The sequence below is a fragment of the Schistocerca americana genome, chromosome 8, assembly GCF_021461395.2.
Source record: "Schistocerca americana isolate TAMUIC-IGC-003095 chromosome 8, iqSchAmer2.1, whole genome shotgun sequence".
Lineage (NCBI taxonomy): Eukaryota > Metazoa > Arthropoda > Insecta > Orthoptera > Acrididae > Schistocerca > Schistocerca americana.
In genome coordinates, this window is record NC_060126.1 from 365,766,972 (window position 1) to 365,791,357 (window position 24,386).

At 41.9% G+C, this 24,386-nt stretch overlaps 1 protein-coding gene across 1 annotated transcript in view; it reads right to left on the reverse strand.

Annotated features, from left to right (window-relative positions):
- LOC124545853 (odorant receptor Or2-like) overlaps positions 1–20,339 on the reverse strand; it is a 167,025-nt gene extending 146,686 nt beyond the window's left edge. The window contains exons 1-2 of the mRNA XM_047124811.1: positions 20,296–20,339; positions 5,258–5,479 (exon numbers count right to left, since the gene is read on the reverse strand). Of these exons, the coding sequence (XP_046980767.1) occupies positions 5,258–5,479; positions 20,296–20,325 (252 nt within the window). The 5' untranslated portion in view covers positions 20,326–20,339. The remainder of the gene's footprint in view (positions 1–5,257; positions 5,480–20,295) is intronic.
- Positions 20,340–24,386: the final 4,047 nt, after the last annotated feature.

A 24,386-nucleotide genomic window follows, 5' to 3' on the forward strand; every position in this document is an offset into this window, starting at 1 on the left:
GATCTAAACTTCAATCAAGAACAAAAACAGTGCAAATCCGCGCAAGGGTGTGAACATAATTTCAGTGGAGCAATGTCTCGAAGGATATTTACGAGGGCAGTTCAATAAGTAATGCAACACTTTTTTTTCTCGGCCAATTTTTGTTGAAAAAACCGGAAATTTCTTGTGGAATATTTTCAAACATTCCCGCTTCGTCTCGTATAGTTTCATTGACTTCCGACAGGTGGCAGCGCTGTACGGAGCTGTTAAAATGGCGTCTGTAACGGATGTGCGTTGTAAACAACGGGCAGTGATCGAGTTTCTTTTGGCGGAAAACCAGGGCATCTCAGATATTCATAGGCGCTTGCAGAACGTCTACGGTGATCTGGCAGTGGACAAAAGCACGGTGAGTCGTTGGGCAAAGTGTGTGTCATCATCGCCGCAAGGTCAAGCAAGACTGTCTGATCTCCCGCGTGCGGGCCGGCCGTGCACAGCTGTGACTCCTGCAATGGCGGAGCGTGCGAACACACTCGTTCGAGATGATCGACGGATCACCATCAAACAACTCAGTGCTCAACTTGACATCTCTGTTGGTAGTGCTGTCACAATTGTTCACCAGTTGGGATATTCAAAGGTTTGTTCCCGCTGGGTCCCTCGTTGTCTAACCGAACACCATAAAGAGCAAAGGAGAACCATCTGTGCGGAATTGCTTGCTCGTCATGTGGCTGAGGGTGACAATTTCTTGTCAAAGATTGTTACAGGCGATGAAACATGGGTTCATCACTTCGAACCTGAAACAAAACGGCAATCAATGGAGTGGCGCCACACCCACTCCCCTACCAAGAAAAAGTTTAAAGCCATACCCTCAGCCGGTAAAGTCATGGTTACAGTCTTCTGGGACGCTGAAGGGGTTATTCTGTTCGAAGTCCTTCCCCATGGTCAAACGATGAACTCTGAAGTGTATTGTGCTACTCTTCAGAAATTGAAGAAACGACTTCAGCGTGTTCGTAGGCACAAAAATCTGAACGAACTTCTCCTTCTTCATGACAACGCAAGATCTCACACAAGTCTTCGCACCCGAGAGGAGCTCACAAAACTTCAGTGGACTGTTCTTCCTCATGCACCCTACATGCCCGATCTCGCACCGTCGGATTTCCATATGTTTGGCCCAATGAAGGACGCAATCCGTGGGAGGCACTACGCGGATGATGAAGAAGTTATTGATGGAGTACGACGTTGGCTCCGACATCGACTAGTGGAATGGTACCGTGCAGGCATACAGGCCCTCATTTCAAGGTGGCGTAAGGCCATAGCATTGAATGGAGATTACATTGAAAAATAGTGTTGTGTAGCTAAAAGATTGGGGAATAACCTGGTGTATTTCAATGCTGAATAAAACAACCCCTGTTTCAGAAAAAAAATGTGTTGCATTACTTATTGAACTGCCCTCGTAGCCACTGCCGTTATATTTCCCGAGACTAACACAGCAAACTTTACCAAAAGCAATGTGTTTTGGAGAGGTGTGACGTATCTCTTTTAACTGCCCATTTTCGTAATACACAGGTACAGATACGAAAACGAACAAATACGGTATTTTAGCTTCTCAGATACTAAAATCAACATGGAGGCTAGTCGTTCTGCTTCCGTCAACCAATCACAGCACAGGCCCCATGACGTCACAGAAAATCACTACTCTGTCGTACGAACTCATTAACGCCACGGACTGAATAAAAACAAACGCCCCAAGTTAGAAAATGAAAACACGACGAACATAAAGCATACAGTGATGCTGACATACACTGCATTAAAGATCTCTTTAAAACGTATTATTTGTAGTAAGACTTGCCGTGGTAAAGCGTCGAGAAAATGTTACGTCGGAGTCTAAGCATATACGTTATCTTGAAGGATGTTATTTACTATTTCATTACGAAAATAAAAGGGGATGCAGCCTCTAAATTTCTTAGATACCCTGTAATCATAGTTCCGATCGGTAAATATCGCCGCCTACCCCTATATATTAAACATGAGCCATTCCTGAGCTGGATGGTTATTGTTTTGAATGTGAAAAATAGTCTTCACCAGATAAGGGAAATGTTCACATATGTATAGGGGTGAATTACCTAAAACTTGCAATCGCAAATATTGCGGAGATGGAAAGTGCTATTGATACGCGATTATCACAGACTTGATTGGTAGTCACGAGCTCTTATTTTTAGCCAACACATAGATTAATAACACTTACAAAGTGTATTTTTGTGCAAATATACACTTTTTTCAATGGAACAATGCTTATTGACATTAAAAGATTATAAGTTTGGCAGTTTAGAATGTCAGTGGTGTTTGTTCCAGCACTATAATGCGAATCGTTTACGACACACTGACAATTGTACAATGCCTGTGGCAGCACACACTAAAGAACAGCGCAAGTGCCTACACTAGTTATGTGGATTTTGATCAGTAACGAGACAATTGATCATTACAAGTTCTGTTCCAAATGACCACCGGCAGTAACAGTACACACTCCTAGTCTAGTATGAAACTACCGCTGCATACGTGCTAGCATTGCAGCGGAGATTTCCGAGCAGGCTGCAGTAATACGTCATTGCATATCATAGGGTGTGGTTGGTAAGCCCTTGCAGACAGCGTCTTTCAGCTTTCCCCACAGAAGAAAGTCTACAAGCGTCAAATCCTTGGAACGGACCGGCCAAGACACAGGTCCTCTACGTCCAATCCAACGTTTAGGAAATAATTCTTGAAGACATTGTGTAATAATCCGCACACTATGGGCTGGGCAGCCATCATGATAGTACCACAGGTTCCTCCTAGCCTGCAGACGAACATTTCCTAGCATATCTGATAGATGATGCCTTAGGAGACTGCGATACTTGTGCACGTTCAGTGTTCCATCTTCGAAAAACAGACCTATGAGCTGAGTCACTCTCCCACACCACACGCTTACACTTCGTGGAGGAAGCCAACAGGGATTGTCAGCAGGCCAATAGTGCACGTTTACGCGATTTACCTGGTCATGATGGATAAATGTGGCTTCATCACTAAACGAGATACACGATACATCTCGTGCATCCAGTCTTAATGCCCATGTACAGAAGTTAACACGATTCTCATAATGGTTTCCATGCAGCTCTTGATGAGACAGATGTGATAGGGATGGAACCATTATCGGTGGTGAATGCGTAGGACGCTTGCCTGACTCATGCCACTTTCTCGTGTGAAGATCAACTGCATCAGCAGCAAGAACATTAATTTCCCCTTCTTCTGTCATCACTTGTTTCCTTCTGTTACGTTGTCTACGTGCTACTCTATCTACTTGTACGTGACTGCTTGAAGATGTTGATAAGAATTGTCGAGACAGTTGACGTATGTTGGGATATCGTGCCGCATACACCGTACAAGAACGAACTGCTTTCTTCCTATACTCTCGATACACCATAAGCAAGTCGGCTTTTTCTGCATTGGTAAATCCCATCGTTCACTCACAACCTACTGCTTCGACTGTCACATACTAACAGACCAGTAAGTTGCATTGCACTCAAAGAACATAACAGCACACTACAAGCAAGCATAACATCGTTCCCAGCAGATATGCAGGTTGAATGGCACAAGCAATTGTCTTTGCGGAAACTTTGCATAACACGAATACCGTAAATGGCTCGCAATAGACTCCTGTAACAAACACCACTGACATTCTAATTTACCCTATTTTAGTTTTATAATGTCAATAGCATTGTTACATTTAAAAGGTATGTCTTTTCACAGAAAACACCATCTGTTTATTGGCTAATAATAAGAACCCCTGACCACCCATTCACTCTGTGAAAACCTCACATCTATAGCACTTTCCATTTCCGCAATATATGCGGTGCAAATTTTAGGAGATTCACCCTGTATATACATACAGGGTGTAATGGATGTAAGTGCAGATATTTTTGTGTTTGGCAGCTTAATATCATCAAGAGACGTAAAAAACTTTGCGACTTGATGTTTCCTGGGCAGTCATGGAACACGCGTCCACACTTCGATACCTAACCTGCTGCCCAGGGGAAAATCTTCAGTAACGGCTTGCTCTTGTCATATGTGATTGGAGATACTAACCAATCTAAAAACATATGATTTGTAATGGCTATAATTGTCAGTCTACAGATGACATAAATACTGATGTAATATAGTTCAGTACAACTATGCGATATGATGTTTGGTTCGTGGAAGCTCAAGTGCACAGTAATCAGCGGCCCTACAAAGTCCCAATTTTTACACAATCCAATCTAGACACTCTCACGAATCATAATGATGATGACAACACAAACGCACAGGGAAAAATCTCCAACTCGGCCGGGAATCGATCCCAGGACCCCGTCATCCAGAGGCATCAACACTAGCCACTAGGCCACGAGCTGCGGACAGCTTCGCCTGTCCTCGTTACATCCAGTTTACAGGGCGTTCTGAAATCCCCGTTACAAATTTGTAGGACGTGTAGAGAGGAGTGAGCACATAATATTTTGAATACGAAACCACTTCCGGAAACGTACCGTTTCCCTGTTACAGCCGTTTCAAAACATGTTTGCTAAGTAGGTTCGCAACAGGTTGGTCATAGTGCGGGCTGCTTACGGCGGATCGGCTGATGTTGTTTGACTTCTATCCCATCTCTGACCTAGTTAGAGCCTCATTCATGTGTCTGTGAATGTTAGAGCAACATGGCTGAGAACACGTTTGCAGACTACACCGACAAGATCCTTCTGATTGGCGAAGCTCACGGTAATGGAAGAGCAGCTCGTAGCCTATATGAAGATCATTATCCACGACGGCCGACTCTTTCGCGCAACCTCTTCGGCATAATTACGGAACGGCTTCAAGAAAGGGTACCTTCGCCGTCAGCAGGTGTGACTGTGGTGTTTCAGGAAGAAGTCGCACACCAGAACTGGAACATTGTTTTGTATCACGTTGGAGAGAACCCATCAACGAGTACAGGAGTAATTTCTTTGGTTATTATCAGTAGAATTACAGAGTAAGTGACTTAATGGCTCATGCCTAATCAGTTACCTGTAGAGCTGGTCGCACTACTAACATGTTTTCGAATAGTTCTACCACGGAAACGGTGCGTTCCTGGACATGGATTCCAATACGAAATATTTTCTACTCGCTCCCTTTTATAAGTTCTAGCAGTCTGTAACGGGAATTTCTGAACTCCCTGTATAAGTTTTTTGCGACACCTGTCGCTCTTGTGTGTTCTGGTATACGAGTGGAGATGACTATCACGAACCTTGATGATGGTGCAGGTGACAGTGAAGGCGAAGCAGAGCGTGGTGAAGACGGTCTGCAGGTCGTCCCAGTGGCCCTGCAGCCCCGCCACCTGGCCGGCGGCCGTCAGCACCAGCTGCACGATGGTCCACAGCGAGTAGGCATAGTACAGCCGGCTGCCACCCGAGGGACCCCACATGCCCACGGGTGCCAGCGCCCGGCTCATCCACCTCAAGTCCACCACCTGTCAGACATGTCAACACTGCATGAGTTGGCAGGCCAGTAAGTTGATACGAGAGAGCAGCAAGTATCTACAACTGTCAGAAAGTACCTACAACTGCAAAGCTCATCACGTAGAAATAACGGTTGGCAGATGCTGGAAGTCCTGGGATCAGGGGCAGCTGCCAGCTGGGGTGGCCGAGCGGTTCTAGGCGCTACAGTCTGTAACCGCGCGACCGCTACAGTCGCAGGTTCGAATCCTACCTCGGGCATGGATGTGTGTGATGTTTTTAGGTTAGTTAGGTTTAAGTAGTATTAAGTTCTAGGGGACTGGTGACCTCAGAAGTTAAGTTTCATAGCGCTCAGAGCCATTTTGAACCAGGGGCAGCTGACACGCCTTGGTGATAGTCATCTAAATTTTGAGTGGATAATGACGTGGAAGGGACGAATATTGTTACTCCACTATATAGGAACTAATGGAATCAGACGACTCAAAGACCACCAGTAGCTTAAATAAAAGTTAATGTTGAAATTTGTAGTGAATCGATATCTATGAAAGATACTTTAGAATAGGAGCTGGCCAGGAGGAGCTGGCCACTGTTCGCGAACAGCTGAGCGTGTTGATGGCCGCGGTCAGCCGTCTTCAGGCTGCTGCCACGGAGTGTAGCGGCAGTGGGGAGTCTGGTGCGTCGCATGCTTCACCCACTGTCCCTGCTGTCGAGACATCTTCGCGGGTACCGGGCGCGGTTGGGCCATCCTCTCCCCAAGGGGAGTGGCGGGTTCAGCGGCGTTCGCGGCGCACGAGGCGGAGGGTAAATGTTGAGGCTGGCCGTGTGGCATCGCCCGCTCTGCCTGTGAGTGGACATATGGCTGCTCCTTCAGCAAGGTCCGAGCAGGCACACTGGGGGAGGAGTTTATTAGTTATTGGGAGCTCCAACGTTAGGCGGGTGATGGAGCCCCTTAGGGAAATAGCGAAAAGGTCGGGAAAGAAGGCCAGTGTTCACTCTGTCTGCTTGCCGGGGGGTCTCATCCGAGATGTGGAGGAGGCCCTATCGGCGGCGATAGAGAGCACTGGGTGCACCCGACTGCAAATTGTTGCTCATGTCGGCACCAATGACTCCTGCCGTCTGGGTTCAGAGGTCATCCTCAGTTCGTACAGGCGGTTGGCGGAATTGGTGAAGGCGGAAAGCCTCGCTCGCGGGGTGGAATCAGAGCTAACTATTTGTAGTATCGTTCCCAGAACCGATCGCGGTCCTCTGGTTTCGATCCGAGTGGAAGGCTTAAACCAAAGGCTCAGACTATTCTGCGGAGATCTTGGGTGCAAATTTCTCGACCTCCGCTATCGGGTGGAGAAATGTAGGGTCCCCCTGAATAGGTCAGGCGTGCACTACACGCCGGAAGCGGCTACAAGGGTAGCGGAGTACGTGTGGAGTGCACATGGGGGTTTTTTAGGTTAGAGAATTCCCTCCCTAGGCCCGACAAGACGCCTCCTGAGACGTGGCAAGGTAGGAGTAGGCAAAATGCAACAGGGAATAAGAATATTATTGTGCTAATAGTAAACTGCAGGAGCGTCTATAGAAAGGTCACAGAATTGCTCTCATTAATAAACGGTCACAACGCCCATATAGTACTAGGGACAGAAAGTTGGCTGAAACCAGACCTAAACAGTAATGAAATCCTAAACTCAGATTGGAATGTATACCGCAGAGACAGGCTGGACAGTGAAGGGGGAGGCGTGTTTATAGCGATAAGAAGTGCAATAGTATCGAAGGAAATTGACGGAGATCCGAAATGTGAAATGATTTGGGTGAAGGTCACGGTTAAAGCAGGCACAGACATGGTAATTGGATGTCTTTATAGGTCCCCTGCCTCAGCAGCTGTTGTGGCTGAGCACCTGAAGGATGATTTGGAAAATATTTCGAGTAGATTTCCCCACCATGTTATAGTTCTGGGTGGAGATTTTAATTTGCCGGATATAGACTGGGAGACTCAAACGTTCATAACGAGTGGCAGGGACAAAGAATCCAGTGAAATTTTTTTAAGTGCTTTATCTGAAAACTACCTTGAGCAGTTAAACAGAGAACCGACTCGTGGCGATAACATATTAGACCTTCTGGTGACAAACAGACCCGAACTATTTGAAACAGTTAACGCAGAACAGGGAATCAGGGATCATAAAGCGGTTACGGCATCGATGATTTCGGCCGTAAATAGAAATATTAAAAAAGATAGGAAGATTTTTCTGTTTAGTAAAAGTGACAAAAAGCAGATTACAGAGTACCTGACGGCTCAACACAAAAGTTTTGTCTCAAATACAGATAGTGTTGAGGATCAGTGGACAAAGTTCAAAATCATCGTACAATATGCGTTAGATGAGTATGTACCAAGCAAGATCGTAAGAGATGGAAAAGAGCCACCGTGGTACAACAACCGAGTTAGAAAACTGCTGCGGAAGCAAAGGGAACTTCACAGCGAACATAAACATAGCCAAAGCCTTGCAGACAAACAAAAATTACGCGACGCGAAATGTAGTGTGAGGAGGGCTTTGCGAGAGGCGTTCAATGAATTCGAAAGTAAAGTTCTATGTACTGACTTGGCAGAAAATCCTAAGAAATTTTGGTCTTTTGTCAAAGCGGTAGGTGGATCAAAACAAAATGTCCAGACACTCTGTGGCCAAAATGGTACTGAAACAGAGGATGGCAGACTGAAGGCCGAAATACTAAATGTCTTTTTCCAAAGCTGTTTCACAGAGGAAGACTGCACTGTAGTTCCTTCTCTAGATTGTCGCACAGATGACAAAATGGTAGATATCGAAATACACGACAGAGGGATAGAGAAACAATTAAAATCGCTCAAAAGAGGAAAGGCCTCTGGACCTGATGGGATACCAGTTCAATTTTACACAGAGTACGCGAAGGATCTTGCCCCCCTTCTTGCAGCGATGTACCGTAGGTCTCTAGAAGAGCGTAGCGTTCCAAAGGATTGGAAAAGGGCACAGGTCATCCCCGTTTTCAAGAAGGGACGTCGAACAGATGTGCAGAGCTATGTACCTATATCTCTAACGTCGATCAGTTGTAGAATTTTGGAACACGTATTATGTTCGAGTATAATTAATTTCCTGGAGACCAGAAATCTACTCTGTAGGAGTCAGCATGGGTTTCGAAAAAGACGGTCGTGTGGAACCCAGCTCGCGCTATTCGTCCACGAGACTCAAGAGGGCCATAGGCACGGGTTCCCAGGTAGATACCGTGTTTCTTGACTTCCGCAAGGCGTTCGATACAGTTCCCCACAGTCGTTTAATGAACAAAGTAAGAGCATGTGGACTATCAGACCAATTGTGTGATTGGATTGAAGAGTTCCTAGATAACAGAACGCAGTATGTCATTCTCAATGGAGAGAAGTCTTCCGAAGTAAGAGTGATTTCAGGTGTGCCACAGGGGAGTGTCATGGGACCGTTGCTGTTCACAATATACATAAATGACCTTGTGGATGACATCGGAAGTTCACTGAGGCTTTTTGCAGATGATGCTGTGGTGTATCGAGAGGTTGTAACAATGGAAAATTGTACTGAAATGCAGGAGGATCTGCAGCGAATTAACGCATGGTGCAGGGAATGGCAATTGAATCTCAATGTAGACAAGTGTAATGTGCTGCGAATACATAGAAAGATAGATCTCTTATCATTTAGCTACAAAATAGCAGGTCAGCAACTGGAAGCAGTTAATTCCATAAATTATCTGGGAGTACGCATTAGGAGTGATTTAAAATGGAATGATCATATAAAGTTGATCGTCGGTAAAGCAGATGCCAGACAGATTCATTGGAAGAATCGTAAGGAAATGCAATCCGAAAACAAAGGAAGTAGATTACAGTACGCTTGTTCGCCCACTGCTTGAATACTGCTCAGCGGTGTGGGGTCCGTACCAGATAGGTTTGATAGAAGAGATAGAGAAGATCCAACGGAGAGCAGCGCGCTTCGTTACAGGATCATTTAGTAATCGCGAAAGCGTTGCGGAGATGATATATAAACTCCAGTGGAAGACTCTGCAGGAGAGACGCTCAGTAGCTCGATACGGGCTTTTGTTAAAGTTTCGAGAACATACCTTCACCGAAGAGTCCAGCAGTATAATGCTCCCTCCTACGTATATCTCGCGAAGAGACCATGAGGATAAAATCAGAGAGATTAGAGCCCACACAGAAGCATACAGACAATCCTTCTTTCCACGAACAATACGAGACTGGAATAGAAGGGAGAACCGATAGAGGTACTCAGGGTATCCTCCGCCACACACCGTCAGGTGGCTTGCGGAGTATGGATGTAGATGTAGATATGTGAGCTTCGAATGGCAGATAACTCGTGAAATCACTAAAAAATCAATAACTACGGTTGAAAATGTATATTATGAAGCAGCAAGAGGCACAGGACTTACTCTGGGTATCTGTGGGTACTGACGTGCCGAGCAAAATGTTATACATTGCGGAGTTGATAGAATAGAGTGATAAATCAGATTGTACTGTGTACAGAAATGCAGTATGCGTGAGAGAAATGTATGGGAATTACATCGTTCCAGTGAGTTTGGATAATTTTTCTTTGAGGAAGTGAGTCTGCAAAAGGCTTTATTGATTACCAACTTCAACATCTTGAACGAAGATGATCTGGATAGGTCGAGTAGAGACCTTTGTCACAAGCAGACCATTGATGCATCTGCATTATGCGAGAGGGTAAAACATTTGAAGAGATAAGTCGCCTGTGGAAGCTTTGTTGGTGCAATTTTGCAGATCTGTTCAATCCTGTGACCACTAGCAATAACACAAGATACCAATGCGTAATAACGCTCCAGTGTACAACAAGCCATACAGAATACCTAGATATCTGCAACCGATAATGGAAGAATTCATCAATAAACAGTCGGCTGATGGCATTATTGAGGAGAGTGATAGTCCATGGAGAGCAGTTGTACTAAAGAAATAATTGAATGGAATGAAGAAATGTAAGTTTTGATGGGATCATCGGCATTTGAGCGCAAAACAGCGGCTGCCATCATAACGGAGAGTTTAGATAACCTAGTTCAGATTAAGTTTGAGGAGCGTTGAACAAAAGCTGCTGCAGCTGTTGTAAATCCTTTAGTAAAGCCATGACCAGTTTCATAATTTAAATTAAGTCATCAGGTGCAAATATTATAGTGGTCAAGCTACTTTTAAATTCTGATCCCAACCTATGCCTTAAAATTTGAGAAATTTTGCAAAAAGGGATAGTCTGTGACTAAAATGCAGCAGTGAAACTGGGAACCTAGCTGGAGCCACGCCGACACAGAAAGCTGCTTCCACGCACGTGCCGCTTCCCTTGCGGCCTATATTTTGTTATCCTGTCAGTTCCTCTGTGACAGTCGCAGCATTCCGTCCTGGAGCGGCTTCAACTAAGATTCCAATTTCATTGCCTCGTTTTAACCCATAACTATTGCTTTTTGCAAAATTTTCCAAATTTTAAGAAAAGGGTAGGGATCAGACTGTAAAAGTGGTTTTACCACTATAATATTTGCACCTGATAATGTAATTTAAATTAAGAAACTGACCATGCATTTAACAAAGGATTTACAACAGTTACAGTTGTTTTTGTTCAACATGCAGAAGTTTGGCTGTGGATGCCCGTCGAATAAGCTGTTATGATTTGAAGAGTGGCCACCACCAATTGGAAGTGGTTCTGTACGACTGGCCGAAGACTGCATTTACAACAGATGCTATTTGGCTTTAAGAATATACCAGCCACCTCGCAGAGGCTATTGGAGAAAGTGCTTAGAAGGCAAACAGAGACAGTGTACGATTCATCTTGACAATATCACTGTATTTTGTAAAGACCTGGAGGAGCAAGTACAGCGACTGAAGGAAGTATTTTAAAGGCTACATTCAGAACATCTAATGCTGAGTACTGAGAAGCGTCACTTCGCATCATTACCAGCATCATCTTATTAACCAAGATGGCGTGAAGATGCATGTTTGATTACTGCGGTACATGATTTACTGACACCACAGACACTGAAGCAACTTCAATCATTTTTAGCGCTGTGTAATTATTATTGACTATTCGCCAAGAACTTTTGGCGAAATTTTTGCGCCGTTATACCTTTTATTGCGGAAACGCATAAAATTCCATTGGTAACCAACTGTCAGATCACATTCGAGAAATTAAAGGGAGCATTGACAACGAGTCTGGTATTAGTATTCCCAGTGAGTGTTTTCTCAAGCAAGATGGTTAAGAACATCTGGTGGAATATGCATTGAGACATTTAAATAAAAGAGGAGAACAGTTATTCATCCACAGAGAAAGAAATGTTGGCTGTCATTTATGGGATTACATATTAATGTTGTCACTTGTACAGGGAGAAATGCAAGCTTGTAACAGACTATGTTGAGTACACATTTTTGTTGTTACTTGTATAGGAAGAAATTTAGGGTTTCAACAGACCACTTTGTGTTGTAATGGCACCTGAGTTACGGGGTCTTTCAAGGAGGTTAATGCACTGGGCTCTGAAACTGAGTGAACTTGATTGCAAAGTGATACACGAACCAGGCACCAGAGCTTACATAAGCACTTCACAAAAGTGAAAGGAAGCACAAACTGTTGACACAAACTGCGAAGTATTTAGGGCATATCCACAGTTCTCCATGTTCAAGGGGTGTTGTGCGAAATGATGAAGTATGGACCACACTTGGCAGTACCTCCAGCATTGCAAGATGAGCAGTAAGGCAAGCACACGACCATGTATCAGGACAGTTACTGATAGCTGGGTAGCAGAAAAGTTTCCGTGGATTACGAGGAGATAAGACATCAAGCAGTATGTCAAGAATCAAATGCGATGTGCACAACATGCTGACATCAGACATCAAAGAGTATCATTACAAAAATTACCCGAAGCATCCAAACCATTTGAACTGGTAAGGATGGATATTCTAGGTCTGTTACCTAAACACTTGTAGTTAAGCATTACATGTTGACCACCATAGGCCATTTTTCATGTTACATAGTAAGAGTTACAATTCCATATCAGCATGTAAGTATGGTGGTACAGGCCATGGAAGTTTGGCATGCATAATACGATATGATGAAACAGCTACGCTACTTCCTACCCATTTGGAAGCGCAGTCCTTTCCTCCTTCAATCAAATGGGAGAACGGAGTGTGTTCATCACAATTTGCCAAAATGTTAAGTCATTATGTCAACAGCTGTCACAATGACTGGGATATTTACCTTCCTTCTGTTGTGGCAATGTGTAATTCTAAGATACATAGCAGTGTTGGGCTCGCACTATATGAGGTAATATACAAAAGGAAAATGTCATCACCTTTTTATGTAATTAAACCTAAGTTCGGGAAGAACGAAAAGTCAGTGAACAAGTTTTCAAAAATGTCAGGGGATGTGTTGAAGGGGGTAAAGAAAGTGAATATGAGAGTGTTCAAATGGCAAAAGCAAGTGGGATGACATGTTGGCAAGTTACACAGTACAAAATTGGATACTGGATTTTGCCATTGAAACCCTTTGCACCTGAGGGCAAGGCAAAGAATTTCCTAACTCGATACCAAGGACTAAATCAGACCATAGAAAAGAGATCACCGCGAATATAAAGCTGTTATTACCATCAAAGACTTGCATTGTGGATGTGGGGCACGCTAAGCCATTTAGGGCAACTGTGGACACTTTGCCACAAGGGCCAACATCGGCACGAAAGGACTGAAATCTAAAAAAGGGGGGGAGGAAATGAAAATTGACAAAGAGCAATATCGATGTCATAAAAATATAATACTACATTACATGGTGAACGACTATACGTAGGAGTCATTGGACGTGACGTATGATTGAAAAAAAAAATGTCGTGTGTGATACACTTCACATAAGACTGTTTGGAATTTTGGCATCAGAACTGACCACAGCAAATGCTGATTGTAGCTACAAATATTATCGAAATAATTCTTTCATTTCTCTTGAATTCTTGGATTATCTGTAGTGCGTACTTGATTAATGCGTTGGAAAATAAATTTTATGTTAACACCGGCCAATTAGCTTTTCTATTACGACACCACAATCTGAATCCCGTTATGTCATTTATAGTAACGTCTGATGTGAAATGTTTTGAATCACAAAATCTGCAATATTAATCCACAAAACAGCACTTGTAACTGTCAAAATTATGTGGAATTACCTTCAGTGCATATTTAAATGTAATTTAAGAAGTTGCGTTATCATTACGAACGTCCACACTTATATTACTTTCTCCTCGCATAACTTTTTTCTGTCGAGCTCTGCATCTTTCATTCGGACCCAGGCAGTCTAAAAATGTATATAGTTTCCGTATAATAAGAGAAGTCAGAAGTTGTTGTTACTCAAAATGAAGAAATTAAAAATTAGGAACTTACTTCAAATTTTCTGGTAACGGCTGCAAAAATCGAAAAATAAGTCTTACAGAAAAATAAGCGAAATGACGACGCCAATATGCAACGTTATTTACAGACTTCGTTTCTATGATATTTTGGTTTCTACGGCTGACATTATCGACCTATAAGAGTTGTCACATTGTAGCTGCCTATAAGCGTGTGTTACTGCAAGTGAACCATGTACACGTGAATGCACCTGGAATGTGATTTCATGAAATGTTACTTCCGTGCGTCATTTCTTTCACAGCCCCTGATCGGTAAGCAGAGCATAAGTTGGCAGTACTTCAGTTTTAATGCGTGATGGAGAAGGTATTATCAGAGGTGTGAGTATGAAAGCAATTATTTATTTTTACTACTCTTAACGCCTATGTACAGACATGATCTTTTCTTTGTGGACATCTACGGCAAAGAATTTTTCTAATTATATAAGATTCATTTGCCGTCTTGAGTAATTAATATTTAAAATCGGTACTTCAATATACGTGTCCACGTATTAATATTATGACTGTACTCTGGGTAGCACGTCAGGTGTTGAAATGTGCACGCTAGACACGGAACCGTTAGTCCACTTAGTGGTGAAGTTATCACCGTGCAGAAAACATTAGGTAATATTCGTAGATTATGTGATTTGTTTGAGGGAACTGTTTGATGTAGAAAAATACAGCCTACACGATGATGTCCGCACGTATTACGATACCACATACAAAAATATCTGCATTTTTACCTGTTACGTCCTGTATAAATCCTCTGTGCGTGAACTAATATCGCTTGCAAAATGGTTCATTATTCGTAACACCGCCGTTTGGTAATTTTGGGTCTCATTCACGGAAAGATTCCTTCTTATTAATTTTGAAGAGCTTGTACAGATCATACACTACCACTCGTGCGTCACTGGCTTCGTAGAAATTTTTGTTCTGCTTGTCCTCTAGCCAAATTAATTCTGGGTGTTTTAACATTAGTAGCTTCATGTGGCATGAGCACGAGTCAGTTTAACATTGCAGTGACGGCCGAGCGGTTCTAGACGCTTCAGTCTGGAGCCGCGCGACCGCTACGGTCGCAGGTTCGAATCCTGCCTCGGGCATGGATGTGTGTGATGTCCTTGGGTTAGTTAGGTTTAAGTGGTTCAAAGTTCTAGGGGACTGATGACCTCAGATGTTAAGTCCCATCGTGCTCAGAGCCATTTGAACCTTTTGACACTGCAGTAGTATATTTTACACAGACGTCCACGTAGAATATTGTTCTACATTTTGCTAGGAACCTGTATTAAATAAATCAGTTAAACAGCACACAGATAACGTGCCTCCGGTCTCAAACAGAGGATGGGTACAAACACGAACAACATCCATGAGCACGCCCAATGAAAAACTTGTAAGTATTTGGATTGATGAGAGGACATAGTGAAGCTCTGTAGGGTCGCATTGCAATCCATAAAGATTCTTTCAATCAGATACTCCGTGTTATAGTGTTTGTATAGTTTTGTCGACTGAATTCTTCACGTAAACCTAGATATCAGCACACCCCTGAGGAAGACCACTTGCAGTGGCCGCCGAAACGTCGGACAATCTTTTGTATTGACAATGCGGTCAACAGCAGTGAAGAACTTTATTGGCAGTGAATTCTTGATGTTTGAATCTAGTTGTACGGTTAGCGACGGAGGATAATTCGAGTACACCTCTGTCAGTTCTTTCTCTCTTCTTCTTGTTCTATTTTCGTGTGGTATCTGGGAACAATAGCTGTCAATAAACCTCCATACAAAATCGAATTTCCCTTATTTTAACGTTATAGTCATTTCACGAGATTTAAGTTGGCGTAAGTTAAAATATTGTTTGGATCTTCTTGTAACGTGAATCCTCGAAATTTAAAGAGTAAACCACTCCGCGGTTCATAGTGCTTCGCTTGTAGCTAACATCTTTCGGCCTAACTCTCGTGATTGCTAAATAAACCCAGGCTGAAAAGTGCTGCTAGATCTCTATTAATCCTACTGACTAAGGTTGTCAAACTCATGGACAGAACGGCTACACAAGATTAGGCGAATCTTATTCTGGCAGTAGTATTCCTTCTATCTTGTTTTCTGTGGTCGTTTCGCTTTAAATAGTCCTGCGTTTGTTACTATTTGCACTGATCTGTACTACAGAATGTCTAACCGGGTTTATGGTGTCAGTCGCAGTTGCACGTTCTCTATCTAAACACTTCCAGGCTAAATAAAACTTTTATTTTCAGTATCTCATACAATTATTAGTCAAATTTAAAAATTTAAAAAGCTGTCATAATCCACTCACTAAAACCTACAATCTTACGTTAAAGTCTTTGTTGTGGCGTAACAAGACAGCTACGCCACACTGAAGTAGCCGAAAGGCACGCGTAATCTCACTTAGGCTAGATATAGGTCTGAAACAGGATACTTCATAAATGATATAAAGAAAAGTACGTTGCTTTGGGAATACTTAACTTTTAATCCTTGTTGTATACATCGTTCTTGATGAGACATTTCATACGATAACTATCAAACTATGTAAGGCTAATGGCGCCTTGCTAGGTCGTAGCCATGGACTTAGCTGAAGGCTATTCAACTGTCTCTCGGCAAATGAGAGAAAGGCTTCGTCAGTGTAGTCGCCAGCAATGTCGTCGTACAACTGGGGCCAGTGCTATTCCGTATCTCGAGACCTGCCTTGTGGTGGCGCTCGGTCTGCGATCACACAGTGGCGACACGCGGGTCCGACATGTACTAAATGGACCGCGGCCGATTTAAGCTACCACCTAGCAAGTGTGTTGTCTGGCGGTGACACCACAGTCTTAACACAATAAATTAAGTATTAAAGTAAGACACTGCGTAATTATCTTGGGAGAGAGCAAATCAAGGCGCGCAAATGAATAGATCACATTCATCCACCATTTGAGTATGAGAGTGCTTAGCAGCTTCCAACAAACTCTATGCATAATTTCAGAACTCTTCGAAACTTTTTCTCGCTGACATTCCCCCCAAAAATAATGAAACGATAAATGTTTATCGCTTGCTTCACTTTCGCTATTCGTGGAGTTAGACTTCAGCATTAGGCATTACGTTTTAATTTATTACTTCTTTATGCGTAAGTCTATCCGCAATACATTTTGCAGGTGATATCTACGCATACCGCTGAATGTACCTACAAAATTATATCAATGTGAGACATATAATTCAGAAGATATGACGGTTTATACATGGGAGTTCGACATCGGAGGTGTGTGCGTCACCGGTTAATCTATAATCATTTAATTGAACAATAATGGGTCTTTCCAACTACTTATACGTAATTACGGCATATTCATGTTAACTGCGAGATACTGCACCACTTGTCGATCCTCTGCAATTCCTCCATTTCGGTTCTGTGTTCTGGCCTTCGAGTTCCCTAACTACAACAGCATCATTCACGAACAACCTCATGGAGCTTTCTACGTGATTCCCAAGGTCATTTGGATCAACATCTGCATCTAAACACAAACTTCGCAAACCGTCGTACGGTGGAGAGTACCTCGTACTAGAGTCAGTCATTCTCATTCCTGTTTCACACGCAAATGCAGTGAGGGAGTAACTATTTTCTATACGATTCTGTGCGAGCCCCGAGTTTGTTTATCGTGTCTTCGCAATCCTTACGCGGTGATGTATCTGTATCACAATTAACAGCGAAAACTGACACAGGTGGAAATATACTACTACAGAAGCAAAAACGCTCCAGTAAACATGATCCCCCCCAACACACAAGCCGTTACAGACTTCTGTATGCGCTGCAGTCATGGACTGTGCAGCTGGTCCCGGCGGAGGATCGAGTCCTCCCTCGGGCATGTGTGTGTGTGTTTCTCCTTAGGATAATTTAGGTTAAGTAGTGTGTAAGCTTAGGGACTGATGATCTTAGCAGTTCAGTCCCATAAGATTTCACACACATTTGAACATTTTGACTTTTGTATGAATACGAAATGTACGCTTTTCGATTGTCTCCGTCTAATGATCTCAGATTTCACCCGTGGCGTAAGTTTACAAGAAATACAATACGATTTAAGCTAGTTATATGTTAGAGTTCCATTGTAATGCTCGTATTTCAATGAAATACCGCTACTAATTATTTCAAATACCAGTGGGATCATATCTTAAATCTTTACAAGACTATACAATTCGCTGCACCAGTTCTTCAAAAGTATGTACCACATTCTCCAACCATGAGCCATGGCTGAAACTGGAGCCTGTTTGGACGGGGACTTATTCAAATAGCTCTGAGCACTATGGGACTTAACTTCAGAGGTCATCAGTCCCCCATAACTTAGAACTACTTAAACGTAACTAACCTAAGGGCATCACACACATCCATGCCCGAGGCAGGATTCGAAACTGCGACCGTAGCGGTCTCACGGTTCCAGACTGTAGCACCTAGAACCTCTCGGGCACTCCGGGCGGCGGACTTAATCGAAAAGATTGTATTTTAATTATGTTTTCACTAACTACGACAACATTTCATTCTTTAGTCAGTGGCGGCTCGTAACCACACATATGCAGATATTTCACAAACGGTTTCTCTGTGGACCTATGTTTACTGGAATGTTTTGCTTCCATTATCGTATTCTTTCACTTGAATCAGTTTTCACCATTAATTATATCTCAGGCAATAAGCTCATTTCATCTGAAAAAGGAGCCATGAATGAAGCACTCATGAGAATACGGACGTCTTACTTCATTACAATAGCTGGTCTCTGCATACGAAAAAAGTAGGTGGTAGAAAACTAAGATAAGTCTATGCGGATGTCGTGCTTTTAAAAATAATGTTCGTTCATTAGCAAAATATCCGCTTAAATAAATAGTTCACCATAGAATTTCGTACGGGTTCTTCTGAGAGTGATATCAACTAGTGAATTTAAACAGGTTTTCCTTCAAGTGGATAATGAACCCTCTTTAATGTAGCTGCTTTCACCAGTGTACAGAGGCCATTAAACTCAATATATTTTTGTCATTTTGACAATTTGTCAAGCTTAGCTCCTGTCTTTTAATATAATCAGAATGCCCTGCAAGAGTTAGAAGCTGGTTGCAACACATTAACAAGCAGACCACACGTGAGTCGGATTTTTGTATTTGTTTATGTTCGGAACTTCAAAATCAATCTAAAAAGAAGTTCAATACAATTTCCGAATATTCTAGAGAAAATCGACTTTAAATTTTTCGAGCGTCTTTAATACCCTGAAGTAGGGTCGATTTTTCGACCCTTAGCTCTGTGGTCGCGTGCCCACCTACAAAGCGGGAGACCTGGTGTAATTTCCAGCCGGTGCAAATTTTTAAACAAAGTTGCATCTTCTACAAGCGTTTCCGTCTAGCTTGAAATCCAGAAAGATGGGGAATTTTTTGACAATGGTAATCATTGGATAGCTGGTTCGAGTCTTTCTTCTTTTTTTTCATTCACTTCGAATACCTACGCCATTTAAATATAAATGTCATCAAATATATGATAATTAACACATATAAAGGGTGCTCAGAAACAATGCGAAAAGCTTGTAAGGGTGTTGCAGGACAGGTTGCGCTAAGAAATAATTGTTGCGGAAAAACTTCGATACGCGTTTGCAAGTTAATTAACATGGAAGTTAGCCTATCAGGCCCACCACATACGATGTCTCCAAACGTATTCTTCGTTTACTTTCCTGAAATACTCTTCCTCTGTTTTTCCGGAACCGATCAAGGGAGCAATACAAACACTGAAAACGGGACACTAGTAAGGATCGAATCCGAGACAAAGACTTGAGCATCCCCGTGCGCTGTTATCTACACTATGAGAGGAACTGACACAAACAGTATCCGGCGAGCCACTTAAATCTTCACGTTCAACGGACTGATTGGCGAACATGAATGATAATGAACTCGGAAACGGCACAACGTGTCGCATTATTTTCTTAACAGTTATTTCTTATCACCCCTACAAACTCTTTGTTTCTCACCACACTGCATAAATATCATGTTTATAAAAAACGTACGTCTCATTTTTTCAAATTACTTATTGCGCATGAAAAAATCCAGTTTTCATTGCAAATAAAAATTCTTAAACACTGGTCTTTTACAGAAGTTTGTTTGTAATGGTTGGTTAATTTATAAAAGCATTACAAATTATGTTCTTTCATCTTTATGTACTATACTCTTTGCATGAATGCTCATACGTAGAGGGGCTTAACTAATGATATACGCCAGTCGGCAGATATAGCGGAATAAGAAATAGGAAACAGTTTGTGATGAATTGTGCATTAAATGAACTATGTAAAGAAAAAGAAGGAAACCACAACGGAAGATATTCTACTGAGGAACCCTTGTATTAACTTTTGAAAAATCAAAAAACATAACGGATGTTGTAAAGGACTTGTTAAGAAAAAGTACTTGAGAAACAGAAAAGTAACAGTTACTGTACGCACCGGATCAGGAAGGTCCTTGGCTTTTGCCATCCTCTCTGCTTGAGCGCCGGTGGCAGAATCGCTGACATGTTTGTTTCCATGCCCATTAAGTATAAAGTGCCCGCCATGAATTCTTAAATGCACAGCACAGACACGGTGAAAGCGAACACATTCGCTGCTAGTAGCGTGGTAAACGAGGCATCAAAATTTCAAGCATGCGCAATGCTGCCCTCAGGAAGACTGGACGCCAACCGTAAACACTTGCGATACGTACGAGCTCTTAGTTATCTGTCTCTCTGTACACCGCTCAAAGAAGTTGGTAGCACTGTTCTCTCCAGCTTGCATTAAACATACTCCTGATGACCTCGCTACCTTAATTTTGCTGCGCTAACGACTTATTAAATGTACCAGATGTCAAAGTAAATGTGATATAAATGATTAAGAAATGCACAGAGTTCTTAACAAAGTTCTTGCGTTCATTATGGAGTCGCAGGCTACTAGGAAAACAGCAGGTAAGCACCACTAACTCCTTTTCGCAGTGACAACGCACAGTTCCTGTCAAACAGCCCAATACAGTGTTCACAGTATTCCCGCTTATAAGATGGTAATGTCTCAGATGAACCAGAACGGTACAACACTTGTAGATTCACAGACCTCTCTATAAGCGAACATATTGCAACATGACTGATCGTTTCGAACTAAAAGGTAGAATATCTAACTGTGATGAAAATTGAATTGTGAACTATATCTCATTATATCTCGTGTGTTTCAGTACAAAAACTTTCTTAGATTTTAGGAGTTACGCAAGGAACTTCACATATGCACATTCAGGGACTCAAATTCCATGTGGAATTTCTCAGGTTTTTAATTGCTCCTAAGCAGTGACGAAAACTGAAAATATCTATCGCCAAGTGGTCAGTTGCTCGAATATAACATCTACATGAATGTGATACTCTCCTTGCCCGAGAGTACAAAGTTGTGAGATTACCCGTCTTCTTAGAATCCTTCTGAACGTTCATGAACAAAATCACATTTTAAATAGTTGAAAAAACATAGTGGAAACGATAGCGACATTAACATTGAACATCCAGCTGTTACGATCGAGAGCACCACCACAGACTGCTTAAACGAAGGCACTAGGTAAGTGAAGCGCAATGAAGATCGGAGATGAAAATTTGGGAAACAGTTTCTCCACATTCATGAGCAATTTTATCTTTGTTCTGTTGTTGTTGTTGCTGTTGTTGTTGTTGTCTTCATTTCGAAGTTTATTTTGATGCAAGTCTACGCACTAGTCTGTCCTGTACAAACTTATTCCGCTTTGCGTGGTTATTCAAACCCATTTAGACTTACTTACTTGTAGTGAACCCTTTTCCTCTCTCTACAACTTTTACCCCTACCGTTTATTACGGAACTGGCAATTTATTGATGACTCAAGATGTGTCCTATCAACCGATCACCATTTTTAGTCAGCTTCTGCCATAAATTTCTTTTCTCCTCGATTCGATTCAGTGCCACATCATTAGTAATGTGATCTGTTCACCTAATCTTTAGCACTCTTCTGTAGCTTCACATCTAAAAAACTTCAGTTCTCTTATTGTGTGAGCTGTTTACCGTCCATGCGTCACTTCCGTATCAGGCAACACTCTGGACCTAGGAAGAGTCCTCCTAACATTATAATTCATATTAGATGATAAAAATTTAACATTTTCTGAAACTCTTTTCTTGCCATTGCCAGTCAGTCATTCAGTTCCCCAAATACCAAGACACATATAACACCTTAAATGTCTAATTTCCTGACCTAACTTTCAGAGTATGACCTGACTTAATTCCATTACCCTTGTTTTACTTTTTTATGTTTATCTCACAACCTATGCTGATGGCACCAACCATTCCTTTCAACAGATATTCTATGTCCTTTGCTGTCTCTGACAGCAAAATAAAAAGTAGTGCTGGGCTATGAAGGACTCCTCTCCTGGCTGCACAAGAATAAATTGCTGGTGAACACATACAGTACTGTACATATGTTCATCTGTCCATTCAGAAATCATCCTCTTACACGCAACCCTTAACACTGATGGCAAAGTAATACCAGTAAGCCTCAGAACTGATACTGACTTACATTGGACATGAGGTTTGATGGTAATTATATTTATTGGGATAAGATACCCGTGCGCACGAACCCCTCGTTTGTTCTGCAACCTGTTACTATTAACATAATGATGAGACTGTCAGAAACCAAATTTCATTTATCGTACTGATACCTGCGATGTGAAAATCAAGAAGTATCTTACCAATTTTCACAAAATGATTCTCAGTACACAACTCGCGAAGTGCAGTGCGAGTATGCTAAAACAGACATGAAAGTAAATGAAAATCGGGAACTAATATTAATCACTGATAAATAAGAACAAGACACTAAATTAAGCTACACTTCGTTAAGCCTAACGACAATACATCTTTTCATAAGTTCCTCACACCCAAAGTAACAAAATACTTTTAATAGCTCTGTTGTGTACAATTGCCTTCCTTGACACTTATTTCAACCGTGTGCTTCACTATAAAATTTTCACAGTAAACTTTAACCATACCCAGTGTTATAACAATAAGAAACTATGCAGTTACAAATATAAATTTGACTGGGTTAAAACTTGGCTTTGTCATTCTTGCATTCATATCATCTCATTTTCTCAAATTTTTTTCTCAAAACATGCTATTACTGAATCCTTTTTGAAAAATGCTGCCTCCGCTACATGGTGGACCAGCTTCCATCGTTTTCAAACGAAGTACGCAGCCGAAATGATTTATACCCACTGCCTGCTACTCTCTTCAAAAGAAGTAATCTCTCTGACCAACATCTGTGATCCCAAGAACAGATTTACAAAGAACATGATTATACCGAAACTACACAGATTGAGTACGTATATCAATTTCGCAGCTTCATTCACAACTACGACCAAAACTACCTGAAAGTCGTGACGGCAAATAAGACAGTTCCCCTTTCAAACCAGGTGAAGCTAAGGGAATCTGATCAGAAAATACCACACTGTAAGCAGAAGTTTTACTACCTACGGAGCAAAATAACGAATACTAGTAGAAGTAAAGAGCATACATAGCGTAGTCTGGCACTGGCAAGGAAAGCGTTCCTGAAAAAGAGAATTGTTTTATTGACATTGAATACATATTTTAGCCTTAGAAAGTCTTTTCTGAAAGTATTTTCCTGCAGCGTATTCTTGACTGAAGAGGAACGTTGACGCCAAATATTCCAGATAAGAGGAGAACAGAAACTTTTGGAATATGGTGCCACAGGAGAACGCTGCAAAACAGAGAGACCGCTTAACTGTTGACGATGTACTGTGTTGGATTGACGAGAAAACGAATTTATGGCAGGACCTGATTGAAAGAAGGAATCGGTTGATAGGATACAGATGTCAAGGACTCTCAAACTTGGTACTAGAATTAATTGTGATGGGTAAAAATTATATAGGGAAACCAAGGCCTGGCTACAGTAGTAAGATTGAAATAGACGTGGGTTGCAGTACCTATGCAGAGGCGCGAACTCTGCAAAGGAAAGACTGGCATCAAACCAGTGCAGTGATGCATTGTCTAAAAATGTTTGTCGTCGACTATTAACAGCTCTTCGTTGGTTCCATCAATTTGAAATTAATGTTCCCATTACCAAAGACCATTTATGGCTGCTGTAGATGGCAGATTGATCGTACAAAACAGAGCTCTTCTCCTTACTTTTCTACCCAATTGGTCCAAAAGACCTGCATATTATTCCGTAGATCAAGGTGATAATTTGCTTTGTCGGTCATCACTGCATAACGTAGCTTAAACTAAGCTCAATTGCTGTTGACTCCACTTAACATGCCAGATCAAGAAATGTTCCATTCACTTACGTATCTCGAATGCCCAATGTTCTTGAAGAATATGAACTGGTAGATCGAATAAAAAATTCATACGAAAAAATAAACTCAAATAACAGAATTTATGCAAGTGTATACCGTTAATAATATCAAGTAAAAAGAAAAAAATGCAAGTTACTGCCTTGATGCTGTAAGTAGGCTGTTTAGGTTTCTTTAATGGTAACGCCACGTAGCGCTCTGTATGAA